Source organism: Pelecanus crispus, chromosome 7 (assembly GCF_030463565.1).
Source record: "Pelecanus crispus isolate bPelCri1 chromosome 7, bPelCri1.pri, whole genome shotgun sequence".
Classification (NCBI taxonomy): domain Eukaryota; kingdom Metazoa; phylum Chordata; class Aves; order Pelecaniformes; family Pelecanidae; genus Pelecanus; species Pelecanus crispus.
In genome coordinates, this window is record NC_134649.1 from 26858400 (window position 1) to 26875492 (window position 17093).

Below are 17093 nucleotides of genomic sequence, written 5' to 3' on the forward strand. Positions count from 1 at the left end.
TGTCTATTTGACTGTTCCTGTGAATTCCTTTTCCATTCTGTGTTATGGTTCATAATGGAACTAGTGTTTATGTCGAATTTACACTTACATTTTGGCAGGTAGATATGTCTAGATATGTCAGCAGGTAGGTAGGTGTATCTAACTCTGGGAATAAAGTTGCCAGTGTAATATGACTCCCATGCTTGAAGTTTGGTATAAAATAAGAAAATTTATCAACCATTGTGAGAATTAAAAGAAATCTGCCTTGGCCACGTTTACACTACTAACCACTCCATGTATAACATGGTTCGCTGCCTGTTTACAATGTGCAGAAATGCAGGATAAGTGGAAAAAACAGGTTAAAGAAATGGTCCTCAAAAATTCTCTTCTTTGCTTGGGAGGTGTCTTTTGCAGACAGCAATGGGTTAAAACTGCCACTCAGTAATGGAGGACTCAGTAGGACTCAGGCCTTTCATTTTAACTCCCTTCAGCCTGGGCTCTGTACCCAGTGGATTTGTAGACTTTGTGGTTTCTGAAATAGAAGTTGCAAACACAGTCACATAACTAAACTCTGCATGAATTACTACACTGTGTGTGGTAGTTTAGTGGGAATGTGTCATATCAATTTTGACTCGTATAAAAAATTAGGCTTTGGCAGTGTGTGTTGCATCTTGATTGAAAAAAGCTCCCCATAAATGAAATTACTATGTTTCATTTCATAATTATGCTCGGCTTTTTAAACAGCCATAATGTGGGGTTTTTTATAAAAATGGAAGAAACATGATAGGCAAACATACTTGTCGCAACATAATGCCAATGTGGTTGTGTCTGACTCTCAGGAACAATTCCCGTCTTTCTCTACTCATAAGGCAGATAAAGGGTAGGCATATGTATGTATTTATAAATATGTATATATGTTCTGGATACTCCACATAGGAGTAGTGCAGGTAGGTCTATGTGGATCTCCTTTGCTCCCTGGTGAGTTTTAAATATATTCAGGGATGGGGATTCTGCAGCCTCTCTGTGTGAGCTGCTCAGCCACCCTCAGTATGGACCTTTTCTTCTTGTGTCAGGCTGGGATTTCCCCTGAGCTTATGACTGCTGTGTTTCATCCTATTGCTATGCACCACCAAGGTCGGGCTCTGTCTTCTCTGTAACCCCATGAAATAGTTAATGTTTCAAGTTAGTACTTATTTCCATTTAGAAAATGCTCAGTGGTTCCTGTGACTTTCCTTTGCCCTTACCTATTTTTCCCCTAATCTTAAGATGAGACTGGGCAATAATTATTCAGAGGCAAGGTGAGACATTAGTGAGCATAAGCTCTCTCATCTCTGCCTTGCCCTTCAGTGCCTCCAGCCGTCTGTGTAGGCAGCATGGAGAATGGGGAAGAAGCCACCCCTCACTGAGTAATATTCTGCTGAAATTAATAGATTCAGTTTCTAAATATGAGGATATAGGTGAAAGGCTCAGTAATTGCTTATGAAAGGAAGGAGATGATCTGCCTAGAGATGTTGAACCCTCAGAGAGAGATGGCAGTAGTGGAATTGGTTGTGAAAAGTGAGGCACTGTCTCCCTGCATGGTATCCTCTCCTAGCTTCAGGGTGTTGGGATCATTCCTGTGTCCAGACAATGCAGGGGCCAGCCTCAACTAGGGAGGTAAAACCTTAGTCTGTGCTGAATTCTGTGTATTGTCATGATCACGGCTGTTTGCCTATTGCCACCTGCTCTGAAACATGCTGTCAGGGAAAGCATGCTCTTGTCAAGTCTAGGCAGGTAACACAGGCAATGCGAAAGCCCCAAAATGTAGCCTGAAGGGCAAGCTGTTCTGGGACACTGAGGCCCCGAGGCTTGAACCCAACAAAACAAATAGTTGCAGAGAGCACTGTGTGTGGGGAGCAAAGCCATCTGTGCCATACAGACCAATGTCTCCTTCCTCAGGTTCCCACTGAGATGATCTGCCCTTCCCTGCTCCTTATCACACTGTCCTGACTGCAGGCTGGTCAGCCCTGGAGGAGATTTTATTTGGGATGAGTTTTAACAGCAAATTTTCCCTTCTATTATGGTGCTTCTCTCTGTTAATAATGTGAAAACATGCTGTGAGTTTTAACTCTCAGGAGCAGCAGCAGAAAGGCAGTTGCTGGTGATGGCAATGCACATGGCTCGTTAGCAGGCTCACAACTCCCGGCTGCTCAGTGTGGTGCAAGCTTGGTCCATTGAGCTCCGGACCAGCTCAATGTGGGCTCTGGGTGAGAGCTGGGCCTGGCATACCTTGGACTCGTCATTCAGGGCCCAGCCCTGCGGGTCATTCAGGTGGCCACTGTACTGCTTTGGCCATGCCTTTTTCGCTGTGTGGTTCTTTTGCCTGCAGGCCGTGCAGCAGCTGCACCAAGATTTACTGCGCGGTGCTGGGTGTTGCAGGGGAAGGTGGCAGTTTCCAGTGTGGACCTCTTTCAGTTCCTGCGCTATACAGAGCTGAAAATCACCAGATGCTTGCTAGGCAACAAATAGTTATTGTAGTAAACTAATCTCTCAGTCATGTGTCCTTGTCTTTACAAGAGTAAAAGGAGACACTAAAATCCCATGCAAAATGCTGAAGTGGAGCCCACTGCAAAAGGAACAAACTGCTACCAGTCAGTTTGGTAAAGTGTCCTATTCTCTGTTCATCCACGACATCATTTTTTATCTTGAGGAAAAGAAAGCAAGGCTGCCAGGATTTGCAGAGCAGTGGCAGGGTCTGTGCTATCGCCAAGTGCCATCTCGCTGTGTGTTCAAGGGGCCCTTGCCAGCCGGCTGCTGGAACAGGAGCATGGGGGCAGAAGCACTCTGGCTGCTCTGCTCCTGCTCCTGGGCTGATTTTAAATGTTTTTTAAGTCATAGTTGTAACTCACAGATATTTTACTTTCATAATTTTTTTTTTTTTATATCATTGCTGAAGCTACAGAAAGGGGATATGGCCTTCCAGAGCTTAAAAATTGCTTCCTGATTCTTCTTGAATTTTGTTTTGGCTTAGAAAGCTGAAATATATCTAATGAAAGTACACGCAAGCGCATGCCCTAATGAGAAACACTTTGCCCCATGTGCAGCTCTGTCTTGTTGAGACATTTCACCCACACATTCAGGTTGTGGTTTGACTCTTAGAACCACTGGTTTTGATCGTATTCCACAATTTATTTGTTGAAGCTTGTGTTGCTTAAGGGAGTTCCTCTCTGATTTGCCTATTTAGTGGTCAGTGTTTGATGGTCTGTTTGCAGTGTTTTGAGAGTCCGGTCTTTGCAAAAACAGTCAGGGGGAAAAAACTGAAAGGAAATATGTTAATTTCTTATAGATGGTGCAAAATACGCCTTTGACAGGGAGGAGGCTAAAACATCTGGCATGATAATGAAGGGATTAAAATGTCTTTTTCCTAAATAAGTTTTTCTATGTTCTTCTATTCGTTGAGTTGCTAGCTGCTAACACCAGTCTTAACTCATTTTCAGGATTACTTGTAAATGCAATTAGTGCCCAGAACCTCCCATTATGCCTCATACATTACTCTATCTGGAGTCCTGTAATGGTTTAAAGTGGATTAAATTAAGATCAAGCAAGAGAAAGCGATGTGGTACTCCTAATTTACTTGGGAAATGCTGTATGTTAATGGCTTCTATTGCGTAATTGTAAAAAACATCATTACCACAGCAAGTTTTTTTGCATTTCACTATTTGCCCAAACTCCAAAGTTCTGGAAATATTTGATGATGTGTTCTGGTGTTCCCTGATGAGATTATCATTCTTCTATGTTCTTCTGTATTGTGGGGAGCATGCTTTCCCACCTCACTAAGCATACATGCCACTCAGAATTTACACATCATTTGACCTCAGCCTAGTTTATAGGAATGTATTTCTTTCTGTAGTAGATGTGCCGTGCCTGTTGACAACTGGCAATAAAATACCAAAAAGCAAGTTCAATGAAAGTAAGGTTTCCACCCACCCTGTAGTCCACTTATCCAATCTGTATCTCTATAATCAATCCATCCCACATCCACATCAGAAAACCCTCCCAATGCACTGCAGAAATCTCTTGAATTGCTTGTGCCCTACCATGTTGCTCTTTCAGCAGATCCCAGAGTGGTGACAGTCCCCAGTGTGAACTGTGGCCTGTGACCATAAGCTTCCTTCCAATTGTTCAAATTTTTCCTCTACTTGCTTGGCAGTATGTAGCAGAAGCCCACCATGACATCTCCTTCCAGTGCTGACCCATAAGCCCTCGGAGTTGGTAGTAGAGACACTGAGTTGTTGGGAATGCCGTTAGGGGCTTTGAAAAGTTACCTGACCCCTGTCCTTGCCCACCAGCAACAACAGCCCCCAGGGAGCTGCCCATCACATGCCCAGCCACACAGTGTATAGCTTCCTGGCTTCTGGGGCAACAAGCTCAAATCTAATGTGCTGTCTGTGATATTGCTGTTAGCATAAAAATAACTGGTGTCACTTGTGGCATGCCCAGATGCTCAAAGGGCAGTAATCAGGAAATCTCTTCTAGAAACACTGTGCAGTGAAAGGAGTCAACTGTTTGTAAGGGGTTTGTGTTTTTCTGGAATCACTAATAGCTCTTGTATTTCTCAATGTTTCCCCACAGTCAGCCGCCTGCCTCACCCAGCACACAAGAAGCAATCCAGGGCATGCTATCGATGGCAAACCTCCAGTCGTCAGAGTCCTGCCTCCAGACGTCATGGGGTACCAATCAGGTGAAGAATAACTCCATCTCCACACAAAACTCTAAAAAACCAGGTGGTGGCAGTAACAAAAATGCCAACAAGCGGTTACTAAAGAAAAGCACAAAGAACAGTATCGACATTGAAGATTACGATGAAGATCAGGACCACTTAGATGCCTGTTTTAAAGATTCAGATTACGGTAAGTACAAACAAAGCAGTCTGAGTGAGCGTGTGCCTGGGTATGCATGTACATATTCGTGCATGTTTGCAAATACACCCAATGTTTCTCATGATAGGCTTGCTCACTTTCTGTCACATTGAAATTGACTGGGTATTTTGGAAAGGAGGAGTGCAAATAACAAGAGGTCTGCACGGCAAAATTAAGCAAACACTGTATGATAGGTAGACTGATTACAGAGCCAGTGGTGATATGGCCATCCGGGTAGACTGTGTTTGAGGCATGTCACAATGAGCAGATCTTAAGAGGCATGGAAGTCCACTGAAACTGCAGCAGTCAGCCAAGAAACAGGAAACTGACCCAGAAATGTGTGTCAGGTACTGGTACGTATGGCAGAAATGTCCTTATCTCCACAATAGCAATAAAATATCTAGCTAAGATGAGTGAGAAGTTGAATTTGTACTTGGAAAAGGGATCCAATGGTATTTTCAGTGTTGGAAGAGAACTTAAGCATCTGAAGCAGAAATGGGCACAAAGCCAGTTTGCAGAAGTTATATTGGTTCTGCCATAATAATCTGCAGGAGCATTTTTGGATATAAACAGTGAGGAAATGAAGAAAAGTAATCATGTGAAGACTGGTAGGGACTGGAAAGCCTTAAGTTCCAAAGAGCGCAAGAAGACGGTGGAGGTTTATGCTGCATAACAGGAGAGTCTATTTGTGTGTTTAAGTCTTCCCAGCAAGCATGGCCATTGGAAATCATCTGTTATGACTGGAAAAATGGAGTGTGTGTTTTCACATTATTAACAGAGATGCCAAGGCAAAACGGAGATGCTGTGACATGTTGCAGAAGAAGGTTGCCCTGCCATTTAGAGTGCACTGCATGCACAGGGATGGTGTGGTAGTGCTGGAAGGTGCTTTGGGAAAGGGCAGCTCCATGAAGCTGTTGGATAGGGGTGTGGCGTACAGACATACACCACACATGAACAAGGCTCTGCTCTACTGAGGGGTGGATTTGTTCCTTATGTGTCTGTGCTGCCAGTGAATGGAGAGTGTTGTGAGCAGGCTTGGTTTCCAGAGGCTGTTTGTGCCACATCTGATCAGCAGACTTCTAGTGTCAATGGCCAAATGCCACAGTAATGCCAAAATCGGTACCATGTAACAAATGGCAACTGGCAAGAAAATCAAATGCGTGTGGGGAAAAAAAAAAAACAAACCAGAAACTTCATTGTAAGGGCTGGGACAAAATTTAGGCAGATAAGTTGGTGTTTATCCCAGAGGCCTGTGAAGGGTCCTTTGGTAGAATGGTTCACGTTCATCTTTTGGATACTCATGCTATGTCTTATTTCTCTCTGCCTAACTGTGCAGGAGTTATACGGGCCAGGAGGGTGTGGTGCTGAATGAAGCGGTTGGCTGATGTGTCTTCAGTACCAGTCTCACTTGCGATAAGGAAACCTATTTGTGCCGCTTCTAGCTGTGCTACTGGTCCACAGACAAGACTGCTTTTTCCTGTCTGAAAAGTTTCACTGTGTGTCCTAAAAGTAGCTTGTTGCAGTTTAATGACAGCAGCTCCCAAGTGTAGTGTGTGGATGAGAGCAGGAGAAAGTCCCCTGAGTGTTGCAGCTGTGTCACCATTCAGTAGTACCTCTGGGGGACCTTGCTATTCTAGATGTGGTGTCTGTAGTCACCGCACCTGTACAGAGCAAGTGGGCCTCTGTGTAGGGTAGAGCTGTTTCCTACACTGAAACTATTGCCCTTGTTTCCTTCTGTAGTTTACCCTTCTCTTGAATCAGATGAAGATAATCCGGTATTCAAATCCCGATCAAAGAAAAGGAAAAGTTCAGATGATGCCCCTTATAGTCCAACAGGTAAGTCCGTATGGTCTGTGCTGCGCAGGCTCAGGCTAGGTTGTGCAGGTCCCTAAAAAGCCAGCCATTTTTCAAGGAGTGTGGAAATTGTAAGACCACAAGTAGCAATTTCTTTATCATGCAAAAGATTAATCCTTTCCAGTGCAGTGGGAGGTGATAGCATGCACTGGGACTCATGCCAAGCAGTGTTAGCCTTTCTCTGTCAATCAGTTGGCAGGAAAAAGCCATTCCTGGGTGGGTTGTTCGTTTATTTTTCTTCACACTCTTGGTGATGGAACAATTGGTAGCCACCTTAGCAGTGGTGTAACAATGAAACCCCAGACACCTGAGTAGCCATGGTTTTTAGGTGTCAACTGTGTAAAGAGAAATGAGAGAGAGTGTGGGAATGGTCTCCTCCAGGTTCAGACAAAGCTGGTGATCTGGAAGGGTGTTGCAGCTCACCAGAGGCAATAACAGGCTAGGGGGTCCTTAGACCCCTTTGAGGTGGCCCACTAACAAGGCATCTCCATGGCTTGCTGCATATGTGACAAGCAGCCTATGTCTCATCAGCTTGTGGCACTGCATGTCCACCCCCAGCTGATGGGGCAGAGAACACTGTCCATTTGGAAATCATGCTGGAGTCACTCATATCTGTAGTGTAGGCAGAAACCTCCTGTGGCTTTGGCTTCAGGTAGCTGCAGCTGCCAGTGAAGTTGCTCAGCTGTGTTACATCTTTACTGGCAGCTTCTCCCCAAGCCACTGTGCCTGGAGGCTGTCAGCACCTCCTGCCTTCACATGCATCCTGGGGAAGGAAGGGCAGAGGCTGCGGCATCCCTGGCACTCCATGCTCAGGAGGCCAAAGCCTCGCTGCCCAGTGTGTGGTTATGCTGCTCACATGGGCACATTCTGCACATCTCACCTGCATCTGCTTTCCTTGTAGCACGAGTTGGCCCCTCGGTGCGTCGACAGGACAGACCGGTGCGAGAGGGCACGAGAGTCGCCTCCATTGAAACTGGACTTGCCGCTGCCGCCGCGAAGTTGTCACAGCAGGTGAGGTTGCTTGAGAAGTAGTAGCTGTCAGGAAATGAAAGCCCTCTCCCACAGCAGCAGAGTGACACCCAAATAACAGTGCAGTGCCAGTCCTCCACAGTGTTTATTCATGCCAGTGACACAAGGCTCAGCAGTCTCAGGGGAAATAAATGGGATGAAAGTCCAGTAGTGTTGCAGTGTATCTGACAACGCTGCAGAGCAGATGATGTATCGGAAGTGTAGAGAAGTTTGAGTGAGCGAGCATAACTACCAGGCTAAGAAAGAAGGAGGCTGCCTGAAAGGGGTGTGCATGAACTGCATATTGATGTGAGTTTGAGAGTTTGGCTGGTGTGATTGCCTTGTCTGCGGAAATCGGCTGCTGGTAGTGCATAAGGATTTACTTCCAAAGATTTGGTGAACCGTGGGTAACTGTGGGTCAGTTTAGCAACAATATTGAGGCACTTCGGGTGTTGATAAGTGTCCAGTCTCTGAAGAGGTCAGATAGATGCTAAGCGCCTAATGCACATAGGCCCCACAAATGTGACACCATGAGGCATGAAGGTGACAAGGTCTGCTGGAGCAAGGTTGGCAAGATGCCTTGGCAAGTTGCTGGAGATGCAGGTTTTGGTGCCATTGGGCTTCTGTGATGCGTACAGTTGAGTAGAAGAGCTCTGAGAATGGTAGCAGGGTTTCATCAAGAAGTGGATTGAAGGTAGGCAAGGGAAACAGGATGGCAACAGTTCTCATGGTATGTATGTATAAATGCAGTTACAGTTTGAGATAATGTGTGTGTCCTAGCAGGAATCAGAGTCTGTGAATCAGTGGGATGTTTAATATCCTCCATGCTATTGTGAAAATGTATGAAGATACCTGAAGATAGGAGGTGCCAGTTTTTGTGGAACATCGAAAGGTTTGTTCATGCAAAACCACGCTGGTCTCCCAAGGCAGGGTCATTTTGGTCCTGGCTGGCTCCCACTCGCCGCAGTATTTGCAGAGTTAACAAACAAGGAGGCTCTGCACAAAGCGCATACATAGATGCAAGAAGGGCAAGCGTGTGCATGCAGCAGAGAGAGCTGTGAGAGAGATGGTATTGGAACAGACCTTGAGCAGTTTGTACATGGCAAACTTCGTGGGTTTTCGTTGTATCAGCACCCTAAGCAACACCGCTGGCCCTTGCCATAGCTAAAGGTCTTCTGGAGATTAATCTGAGCTTCATGTTTGTCATTTTAAAGGAGGAACAAAAAGGCAAGAAGAAAAAAAATACCAAAAAGAAGCTGTCAACCAACAACGCGAACAAACCGGCTCAGGAAGGCAGCTCGCCAGAGCCAAAGCTGGAGTCACATGCCAGCAGCCTCACAGATCACGAGTACACCGCAGGGGCCAGCACCTTTGGGGTCGCCCAGCCTAACAGGGGATCGCAGCCGATGGCACCTGGTGTTTTCCTCACACAGAGGAGACCCTCATCATCCTCGCAGAACAATGCCTCCGCCAAAGGTACCAGGAAACGCCTGGGGTTACGGTGTAGGAATGGGGAAGGGTGAATTGGTCATGTAATCCATGCCTTTTGCAGGGCCTTCACATGTTGTGTCTGTCATGGGTATGTAGAATTGCTTCGGCAGGTCAGATCTGGTTGGAGATAGGGCCCATGGCCTTGGCTGTCCTGCCACTCTGGGCCCAAATATGTGTTTTCCTGCTGGGCTGTTTGTTGCAGGGTATGAGGCATCCATGCTAGGAAGCACTCCTGAGCATGCCCTGAGGCTCCTGAGGAACACCTGCAATGGTCACATCACAGCCTGTCTGGTGAAGCCTTGTCCAGGGGAAGATGCATCCATGAAGGCTGTTCTGCCCAGGGCTGGGTCAGGCACTGCTGTGGTTGGGTGGTGTTTGTACACCAGTACGCTGACATGTACATGAGGACATCGTACCCAGCAGGTGTAGAGCAGTGCAAATCTGCAAACCTGTCTTGAGAATTGCCACAAGGGAGCAGAGGAATATCAAACCTTGGGAGTAACACAGCTACACAACCAAAGCCAAGAGAGAGGAAGAGGTCGCTTGTTGTCTGCTGTAGGGAAAGCGTTACAAAGCTGAGGCTGTCCTGGAGTCTGGGCTAGGACCTCCTAGTCTCTGCTTGAACTTTGCTCAGAAAGCATGACAGATGCAGGTGTGTGGGACAGGCACCGTGTAGTGTGAAGATTAAGTGTGTGATCCCACTGAGAGAGGCCCTTATGTAAAGAGTGAGGCAACATGGCAGATGTTCCCTGCATTCCCCTATATTTGAATGGAGCAAATTAGAGGTAGCGCACAGTGTCCTACCAAACAGTAAAACATCAGAGCAGCTTGAATGGGCCATACAGGAGGATGTGCATAGCCTGTGGTAGGTGCTAGGGTCCTGCCAGGAGCTGGTAATACCTGTGGCTGTCTGCAGAACCAGAGTGGAATGAACATATTTGCTTGGAATTGTGTCTTTGTGGTGAAATGGTGGCATTAGTGAAACAGGTCCAAGCCAGTGGAAGATGTGATGGGAGGAGGAGCGCTGAATGGAGCTGCACCCCAGTCTGGCTGGTGGGCTGGGTAGCCCAGTCAGGGCATCGTGAAGGGAGCCTGACCAGGCACATGGATCACTCCTTGCCTGTGGTATAGCTCAGTCCTCAAAGGAGGGAAGGTGCCATGTGCCAAGAAAGCGAGTGGCTGACCTTGCAGAGAGTGGAGCACTTTCAGGGCCTTCTGTGCAGGGTCTTGGGACAGCACCAAGGGGACTTCAGGGCATCTCTCTGCATGGAACATAGGAGAATCCTGAGCCTGGGGAGTACCATTCCCATCACTGGGAATAAAGGGACTGTGGAAGGAGATGGTGGGATGAAGCAGAATTAGGGAGCTCTAGGACCTCCTCAGGGAAGGTCTCTCAGTCTTAAAGAGTGAGGCAAAAGGATGAGAAATTATGAGAAATGAGGAAACTACCCATGGAAAGTGTCACCCACACTGCCATGGTGGGGCACTTAATGCAGATGGGAAAAGGGGAGAGGAGCTGAGTCTCTGCAGGTATCGCACAAGAGTGCACCAATGGTGACATGATGGGAAGAGAAAAGGCTGCTTGGGTTTGTGTTGTGCCTGGCAGTCCCAGGTGCCTTGGCAACCAGGGGAGTTTCTGACCTTCAGGTGGTAGCTGGTGAGCGGTGGGGCAGCAAGCAGCTGTGGTAGCTGCACCAGTCCCTGAGGACAAGTACACAGGGAGCACAGACCTCACTGAACCGCACAGCTCATGAGCAAGGGCCTGGGCCCGTGGCGGTTGTGGTGTCCTCTCATTGGTATGGGGACAGGGAACACTGTCCACTTTGGGTGTGTTGTAGTGCCTTGGTGCTAGCCTGAATCTGTAGGAAGTAAGTGTGTGTGTGTCTGTGTCTGTGTGTGCATCTTTTCAGTGTCCTTCTGGCAAGGCTGGATGCAGATGGTTTCTCTAGTGCTAGGGGAAGAGAGGACAAGAAGAAATGTGGAGCTGCAATGGTACATGGGTTGGTGTCAGTGCAGTGGGCAAGGGACCAGGTGTCCTCGGGGCAGCACTTGGCCCAGGATTCATGGTGGCACACGAGCTCAGCATCCCTGTGCTGCAGGTTTCCCTTAGAGGATGGCAAAGAGGTGCCCAGAGATCCCTTGGCAGTGTGTGGGTTCATGGTGAAGGCAGGTACTGTAACAGCCTGCCGGGTGTGAGGAGCTGTGGGCTGTCTGTGCGTGTGCAGCCTCTCCCGTGAGGCACTGAGGAGGGGGACAGTGCTGGCGTGACTGTTGTTGCCTCGTGGGCAAATAGGTCAGCCATGAGCGGCGAGCCAGGCTAGGTGTCAGGCCAGGTGAGGGGACAGCAGGGCTGGCACTGTGGAGGCAGGAGGAGCCTCAGCAGAGAAGGGATGAGATGAGCCTGCCCTCTGATCGGGGTGTGCTCAAAGGGATGTGTCCCTGGGTGCAGGTAAGCAAAGTGCCCCAGCCGCGATGGTGCTGGTTCGGCAGAGGCTGTGCTCCCCGCCGAGCCCTGTCCGATGGTCGGGGGGGAGCCCCCACGCTTGAGGGGTGGTGGTGGCCTTGGAGGTGCTGGGCAGGAGGGCAGGGCTGGCTGCGGGGCAGCCTGGAGGGGCTCCGGAGGAAGGAGGCGGCCGGTCCGGGGCCGGAGGGGTCGTTTCTGTGGGGTGGTGTGGGGCGGGAGCGGGCCCTCACCCCGCTCCCCCGCTCTCCTTCCAGGAAAGCGCACGAAGAAGGGGATGGCCACGGCCAAGCAGCGGCTCGGCAAGATCCTGAAGATCCACCGGAACGGGAAGCTGCTGCTCTAGCGGCGGGGCCGGCGGGCAGCTCGGCGGCGCCCCGCCCGGAGACACTGCCGCTTGACTCTTTGCCACCACGACAGTAATCCCTTTAACTTTCAGCGGTCGGAGTGTACAGAATCCTGCTATAAATATTTTTTAATATAGATGTCCTTTCTCAGAGTGCTGAGAGTGACTAGCCGCAAAAAGTTAATACTAATCTTGGCCGCGGAGGAGCGTGCCCGCCTCCCGCCGCGGCCGCGGCCCCGGCCCGGCCCTCGGGCGGAGCCGCCGGCGCAGCAGCAGCGAGGCAGGCAGCCGTCGCGCCAGCCGCGCCTCTTCCCGCCCGGCGAGCGGGCAGGGAGGGGCGGCAGTGTGAGGCCGCTGCCGGGGAGCGGAGCGGGCCGGAGCCGGGGGGCCGGGTTGGGCCGGGCCGGGGCCGTTGGGGCGGGGCGGGGGCCGTTGGGCTGAGGCGTTGGGCTGTGAGGCGTTGGGCGCGTTTCTCAGGCAACTCCCTGTCGCCCTGTGTAGCTGCGTTTCCCGAGGCATCCTTTTCCTAGAATGTAGCTTGTACATAGCTTTTGGAATAACCACCACCGGTTTTTTATAAGGGGGAAAGTCTCTCCAGGGCGCCGCCCGCCGGTACCAGCTCTTTGCGTAACTTCTTGTACGAGGAGGGAGACAGTTATTTTACTAGCACCTTGTGGAGTGTTTCCGTGTTTTGTGACGATGTAATTTATTAATGTTTGTAGCTTTTTATATTTGTACATTTCTTATGGGCTTTGTTTATATACACACATTACCGGGGTGTGGCGCCCGCGGGGAACCAGAGCCACCCGCAGCCATTGGGTGAGGGCCATGAGGGCCGCGCCGGCCTGGGCGTCACGCCGGCTTTTTTTATTATGATTATTATTAGTAGTATTATTATTTTTTCGCAACATGTACATTTCTAACAAAGTTTATCGTGGCTATCTATCTATGACGGTGTTTTATTTACCGATTCATATCAAATGCTCTTGTATTGAGTTCACGAAATCTAAGTAAACCTAGAGCAAAGTTTAAAAAAAGACAAAAAGAAAAAAAAAAGAAAGCAAAGTAAACTATTTCAGGTTTTGTATGCAACCACCTGGGCCTGGCCTTTTTGTGGGGTCGGCGAGGGGCAGTACGTGGGCTTGGTGGGGGAGCAGAGCCAGCAGTGGGAGTCCCTCCGGGTGGGTGGGAGGAGCGGGCAGGGACCTACAGCAGGTAGAGGAGGGCAGACAGCCCGGCATGGCGCTCTGCCCTGTTCAGCCTGCTCCTCAGCAGGAGCAGGTAGGTGGGGTCTCCGCTGCCCCTTTACAAGCACACCACAGGGTGCTAAGCCAGTGCCCCATCTGCTACCCAAAACCCTTACCAAGACTTCTGCTTGCTGTAGCACCACAAGAAACCCTGGGTAATTTGGCATGGCCTTGAACGTCCTGGTAAGATATACCATGGTCCACCCAGACATGTCTGCCCACCATCTAGCACTGCTCTCATCATCCACCTCCCTTGGACAAGCAAACACACTCGTTTCCCTCTGCTTCCTCCCTCCATCTTGGAGGTCACCAGGTGCTACAGGCTTTCCCCTCCCTTTCAACTCACTGAAACATCAGATATCTCACCATTTACTTTGAGCCATTTCTCCAGATTGACTCTCCTGTCCCTGGGGCCATTTTCCAAATACTCCTTGGTTATCCCAAGAAAGGCTGAACGTGGTACCCATAGACATGTGCAACTGCTGTTGCTCCTGCAGCTCTCTTTCCTAAAACAAGGCCATTCACATCGCCCACCCCTAGGCTGCTACCTATCACTTGGCCACACTATGCTGGCAGTGACATGAGCCAACTACGCCCTGCACAGTTATCTGTTACCCCTTCTGACAGCCCCAGCAAGCTCGAAGTTAGCATTGCAGAGTCCTCTACCTAGAGGTAAGCATGATGTGGCCTCAAACCCCAATCATGTTGTATTTGGCTACTAGATGACAGTGACACAATGGGATTATATGGATCTTTTCACTGGCCACATCTCTTCAGTCAGGTTGCCTTTTGGTGAAGCTTTATTGTAAGTATTTCCTTAAGAAAGACAGAAGGCCAGGTGTGCTGTTGAGGGATTGCTTCCTTTTTGGGAGGCTTTGCCTCCAAAGTATCTACACCATGTGTCTGTCCTGGGTCTCAGTGATGAACCACAGGCAAATGCAAAGGCCATGTGTGCACCGGAGAGGTGGTTGTCTGGTGTTCCCAGTTAGATGTCAGCTTTCAAACCAGGAAGGCAGTGGTGACACATGGTTAGTGGATGAAGACAGTGTTTCCCAGGGGAAGGCTCTGAGAACACATTTGACTGAGGGATCTGAAGGAAGGCTGAGAAATTACTTTCAACCAAGGGTAATCTTTTGGCCATGGACAGCATGGCAAGTATATACAGGGGCCCGGGGAATGTTCCTGTGGGGAACAGGGGACCAGGCCCTGGGTGGACACACCAAAAGAGGCAGCAGTTTGGTGCTCTCTCACTGCCATCCAGCAGAGAACTTGGTCAAACGTTGGCCCTTAGCTACTTACAAAGTCACAGGCAAAAACAGTAGTGCTTTCAATAGATGGTGCTTTCCACTAAGCGAGGTCCCAATCCCACCTAGTTCCCACCTTTACTATGGGGTTCCATCCAAGAATGGGGGAAACCACTACCAGCAGGGACGTGTCTTGTCTGCATACCCACACCCACACATTCCCACTCCTGCCTGTGTATTCCCAGCAGGCATCTTGCATTGGCTTCCTGAGCTGCTGAGAAACTCACCTAGAGCCCAAAAGGGAAGTGTTTAATTTTCCTGTTGGAAGGGTGTTTTGGCTCCTGGCAACCTCCATCTCCAACAAGTGCTAGAACAGGTTGGTGCCTGCACGAACCACAGAGTGGATCAGGAGTATGATGTTTGCTGGCTGTAAACTCCTACCTTGGCTTGGGCCCTTGCATCACTGCAGCAGCATGACCAGCTGCTTTAAGACCAATGGAGGGTGTGTGCTGCTAAGCAGGCGAACATGCTGCCTCCCCATTTATGCCATGCAGCAGTGTTCCTGACGCTTTTATGTGTTAGAGATAAGGTTTTAAGCTCCATCAGGGATGGTCAGTGATCTGTTATGTATAGAGCATCTTACATACAAGGCCCAAAATAATGTGCAAGTGGCCCGAAATGTGTGGCATGGACCAGGTTTTGTGGTTGTGTTCTCTGAAGTCACACTTTGAAGCGGTCTGAGTGTGATGTTCCCTCATGGATATTGATAGAGCATTGATAGAGAAACTGCTGTGCCTGCAGTTGCTGGGGGTTTGGCTCTTTCCACATTCCCATCCAGCATCCCACAGTACTCAGACTTCCTGAGACAGACAAGCCCCACCAAGCATTCAAATCTGTAAACACATGCTGACCTTGTTCCCCTTCACAAATGACAGACGAGACAGTTGTGCCACTGCACTGCTCGTGTCAGTAGGCTACATCAGTACATCGTCCTGCAGATACGCGTCACTCAGATTTCGCCTCCGGCTTCTGACTGACCAGACATACCCGAATACTGGTGAGTTTTTCGGGTTGGTGTTACAATATGTCCTCACAGAGACATTTTGGACTGGAGGTAAGGTGTCTGATGGTAATAGCAGACGTTCACCAGCTGGGGGAGTTCACAGTTCGGAAACGGCCACAGCCCATAAAATAGGACCTGTTGTAATAAAATGCCTAGCACGTCCTAAGGCTTGGTGACACGTACAGCCTTTGTTCACCAGGTTTATTGCAGTGCAGTTGAGGATGCCCTGTGACTCATTCCAGTGTACAGCTACCAGCAGCCCGAGGAGGCCACTGCAAGGCTCTGGTTCAGTCCATGCAGAAAACACCCTCAGAAATAAGTGATGACAGAGCATAGGTGCTACAGCCCAAAGGAGACCGTGCACTGGCAAATCGGTACAGAGCTGCAGCTCCCATCCAGTGGCAAGAGGTAACAGTTGCTGCTTCAGCTCCCCTTTGCAGTAGCCCAGGGCTGGCATGGGACAATGCAGGGCAGAACCTGACTGCCCATGTCCCTGAGATTCAGCTGGGAGGATCCTAGCTTTCGTAAAGTCCCCTTTGGATGCCTTTAGAAAGCACAGACAGGAGAGCCCAAATGCTTCATCTTAACCAACAACTCGAACTGGCCGCATTTACAAGCACAAAAGCTTTTCCAGCAGCATAGGCCGAGGGCTGTCCACAGGCAATGCAGCCCTCGTGCATTCCTGCTGAGGGATGCTGGTCAGCCTGTCCTGCCTCCTGGCCTTGGGTGCCAGACACACCTCCAAATGGCAGCAAGATGGGCAACTTTAATTGCTGGACAATGTGGATTCCAACACATGCAGCATGGCTGTCAGAAGTTTGAACAGTGTCTTTCTGCTTTCCAAAGCATTTCTTACCCTTCCTTATCCTTAGCCAGAAGTAAGGTTTGAGGCCAGTGCTGCAAACATCCTTCACATGCTGCTTCTTGTGTAATTCCATGATGACATTTCAGAAAGGACTGCCTTGCTGGTCTCTTGGGTTGCTAGGGGCTTCTTGCCATTCTCCTCCTAGTTTATTTGGCTTTTTCAGTCTTCTCCCTAGGAAGAACATGCAGTGGCTCATTATAAATCATTCCTCATTCTGTGATTCTGTCCAGTCACTTCAAATCCAGTCATATGCTTATGCACCAACTGACGGGGTGCATAGCTCAATCCTGGCACTCACTATGCATGGTTGGTAGAAGTGTAATAGCGTCTTTGTCTCTACAGATGGACCGCTGACCCTGTGCAGTTAACACCATTTCCAGGCAACTCCTCCACCCCTTCTTGGAAAAACTCCAGAGGGCTCTGCATTTGCAAAGTTCTTATCCTACACAAATGTAATATCAAAAACTAGAGCATAGACAGGAAAATTGGGGGGCCAGCCCAACTTACCCTCTGGCTGGCTGCTGGCTCAGCGCTTCCCATGAACACAGCAGCCTCGTGCTGACATCAGAGACAAAGGACACCTGGTACAGGTCCAATCTCCAGCTCCTCAGCAGGGCTCTCCAGCAGGCCTCCAAGC

At 49.2% G+C, this 17093-nt stretch overlaps 1 protein-coding gene across 1 annotated transcript in view; it reads left to right on the top strand.

Annotated features, from left to right (window-relative positions):
- Positions 1–12037, top strand: part of PHF2 (PHD finger protein 2) — a 92877-nt gene extending 80840 nt beyond the window's left edge. Inside the window, exons 18-22 of the mRNA XM_075713526.1 lie at positions 4591–4868; positions 6618–6713; positions 7633–7742; positions 8954–9215; positions 11949–12037. Of these exons, the coding sequence (XP_075569641.1) occupies positions 4591–4868; positions 6618–6713; positions 7633–7742; positions 8954–9215; positions 11949–12037 (835 nt within the window). The remainder of the gene's footprint in view (positions 1–4590; positions 4869–6617; positions 6714–7632; positions 7743–8953; positions 9216–11948) is intronic.
- Positions 12038–17093: the final 5056 nt, after the last annotated feature.